The sequence below is a fragment of the Phytophthora infestans genome, genomic scaffold (genome assembly GCF_000142945.1).
Source record: "Phytophthora infestans T30-4 supercont1.675 genomic scaffold, whole genome shotgun sequence".
Classification (NCBI taxonomy): Eukaryota; Oomycota; class Peronosporomycetes; order Peronosporales; family Peronosporaceae; genus Phytophthora; species Phytophthora infestans.
The window spans coordinates 1-3,313 of NW_003307439.1; the positions used below are offsets into that span (position 1 = coordinate 1).

Below are 3,313 nucleotides of genomic sequence, written 5' to 3' on the forward strand. Positions count from 1 at the left end.
TCAGGCACCCCGGCGAAGATTTCCGGACGATACTCCAACGTTCTTTGACTTGGACGCAGAAGCAGCCCGAAAGTTGTCCTGGTAGCGCCCTTGCTTCGGCGTCCCTAGCGTTTCGGGCTTCTCCGTTTCGTGGGTAAAATGATGGGCTAGGAAATGTGGATGCCAGTTCCTTCGGTACGTGTGAGATACGCTCCTGTGTCACTTCGAGAGTATCCGAGTAGACGCAGACGCAGAGATAGCCACGCTCCAGGACCTTCTCGGCCATGGTACTACCCGTCGAATACGGATCCACGACCACAATTGCCTCCTGGCGCTCCTTGTCGCCTTCAGCGATGCGGAACAGGTTGCGTTCTGCGCTCGTACTTACGCGTCGCTCGCATGCGTTAAAGAAACGTCGGTGCATCACGTCGGACGCCGTCAGTAGCTGCTTCTGCGAGCGCAGACGTGGGTCAAACGTAGCGGCGCGCTGCAGAGGCCGGAAGTCGGCCATGGCACCGAGGGTCACACGGTCGGCGCGAGCGTCGGCGCCAGTTCGCAGGTGTTTGCGCTCATCAAAGGTGATGGCACGCTGATCGGCCGAGAGAACGCGGAACGACGGCTCCGTCTTCTGCTGCGTTGGCAGCTCCTTGGCTGGCGCTGGCGGTGGGGTGGCGGCTTCTTTGGCGGCGGCGTTCCCCATGAAAGATTGATACCTGTATGTAAGTGCTGGCTGACGGATTTTCAACTGGTCGCCCCTACAAATTCTGTGAGCCACGCACGCACGTCTATTTATGCGACGTGCTATTCGAGGGCCCCCCACCCCCCGCGGAATATGGAAGGAGCCACAACTGACAGTAGTACAGTAGTCTACTGTAGACTTGATGCCATCAAGTTGATGGAAACATACATGTACAATACAGTATTGACGCTGTTGCAGGTTGATCATCAACTTGATGGCCATGGTGAAGACATGGATGTTGAAGACGGCGTCAAAGCGAACCGGCTCTGCATCGAGATCTTCTGTCGCGCAGATTTGATGTGATCAGAATCGGCATGAGCCACGCCATGAATCATGGCCCGTGACGCAGAATTCAATGAATGAATTTGCCTGTGGTGGAGCTTGACCTTCTCTCAAATCTAACACAAGCAGCAAGTCGAAAGACATGATTGGTCAAAACAAAGAGCTATTTTAAACTTCCAGATTTTAACCATGCGAAATCTCTCACTTTCGGTACCCCGATTTATCGGTTTTTCGTTACCATACAGTATAGGAGCCGCTTTATTCTATTGTTTTATGCTTATGATAAAGATGACATCAATCTACGTCTATTACAGACGAATTTTTGCTCTTGGAATATTGGAATAGCCACTTTAGTTCGTATGACCACGACCACACACTTAGAAGAGGAAATGGAAAGTAAGATTGAAAAACTCGTTAGCGGTCTTTGCCTCGAAGCTCCAACCTTCTTTCTTAAGCGGGCTTGAACAGTGTCCCGTACCCGGGAGCGGAGGGGTCATTCCAGGAGCTCTGCCTCCCGTCGGGATGACTCAAGGCCCTGGAATCACTCCTCGTCCAGCCGTCCCGTCAGGGTGGTTCCCGTTGAACCCGACAACGTACGTGTCCCTGGCCGAGCCTGTGACGGGGTCACACAGCACCTTGCGCTAGAGGAAGTTATCTTCCGAGAGTATACAAACTCTCAGTGAACGGCAGTTCACAGGTCCCCTCTTTAATTAAAGAGAGCGAAGTGACCTAAATAAGGTAGATTGTAAACTGAGTATATTTATAGGTAGGTTAAGTTTGGGTTTAATACAAACTATAAGTTACCTATAGAAATGCAATGTCATTTAGCCAATGGTTGGCTTTGAACGATCTTGGTACCTTGTACCAAATATCCCGGAGTATGACGTGTCATACTCCTGAAGTGTGAAGTGTCACACTTCACGTAACCAGGGTACACTTAGGGCTACGTACCCCGTTACATCCTCCCCCACTTAGGTTCGGTTTACCGACCAATCAGAATGAAGAGGTGTTCCTCACAAACTCTCATTCTCAAAGTCGAAAACCATCGACTTGGCCGCGCGAGCGCGGCGGAGGCTCACTTCACAGCTAGAGCCTCGAGCAGCAACCTGTGCGCTCTTCGTCTAGGTCTCCACTTCGACCGTTATCATGCCTCGTGGCACTGCAAAGAGCGGTGCTAAGACACACTCCAAGGCGGCTGCCGGTAAGGCGCAAGCCAAGAGCACTAAGCCTCACGGCAAAGGCTCTGCACTCAAGGAGGCTACTCAGGTGGCCTCCGAGGCGATCGGATCCTCGGGTGACGCGGCTGTGGACAAGCGCGCAAGCAGGCGTCGCAGTCCGTCGCCCTCATCTTCAGACAATCGTCCGAACCCTCGGTTCGTAGAACGTGAGTTCAACTCGGACAGTGAAGACGATGCCGAGTCCGAGAGCACTCATGATGCTCCTGCGGGCTCTGTGGGAGGGCACAGCCCAGTGCCCAGTGAGCACAAAGATGACAGCGTGCAGTCGCCCACTAGTGATCACGGTGATCACAGTCCCAGGACCTCTGTGCGCACTGAGAGTCCGGCCGTTAAGGCTAAGGGCGCTCCCAAAGCCGGTGGCGATGAGGAAGACAATCCTCGCAAACGTCTCTCGCTTGCCGAGGGTCTTGCGCGCGCTAAGGCCTCTAAAGCCGAAGGCGCCAAGTCCTCAAAGAAGCGTACCGCCTCTAAGTCTCCACTCCGCGAGGAGAAGGAGACTCGACGCTACTATCAGAGTCTCTTCGGCTCCTCGGATGAAGAGGAGGAGAAGGAGGAAGAAGAGGAAGAGGAGGGTGATATTGTTGAGCTCCGGGAGGTCTCGAATGACCTCGACCAGCAGCAGGAGGATTTCCAAGCTGCCCAGCATGTGCGTGGGGGTTCGGTGGCGGCACCCGTCAGCCAGGGAGCTGCCATCAACTCAAGAGGGTATTGGCCTCCCGAGGAGAGCTCTGGGGCTGACCTCTTCTTGGAGGTTCTCGTCGCTCCTCGTGGCCTTGTGGGCGGCCACACTTCTAGGGGCATCTATGAACGAGCCCTTGTTCAGAAAGAACAGATGTTCGTCGACAACTTGGAGGCTGCTCGGTGTGTGCTTCTCGCGCCAGACCGCATTCCCCTTAAGGACTTCACGACCTGTCGTAAGAAGCCCGAGACCCGGGGTGGTCTCTATTCTGTTTGGGGATACCCCTGGGTTATGCCCGAGAACTGTCCCACGTGGAGTTCTTGTGAGGACATGTTCTGGGCGTGGGTGGAGACTCTCAAGTACTCGCCCACGGAGTTATGGGAACATCATGAAGAT

The 3,313-nt window shown here is 54.2% G+C and overlaps 1 protein-coding gene across 1 annotated transcript; it reads right to left on the minus strand.

Moving 5' to 3' along the window:
- Positions 1 to 178: 178 nt before the first annotated feature.
- PITG_21942 (uncharacterized protein) lies at positions 179 to 710 on the minus strand (the record flags this gene model as incomplete). The annotated part of the gene is made up of 1 exon (XM_002999296.1): positions 179 to 710. A coding segment is annotated over one exon (501 nt), but the record flags the coding sequence as incomplete, so codon positions are not given.
- Between the last annotated feature and the right edge of the window lie 2,603 nt (positions 711 to 3,313).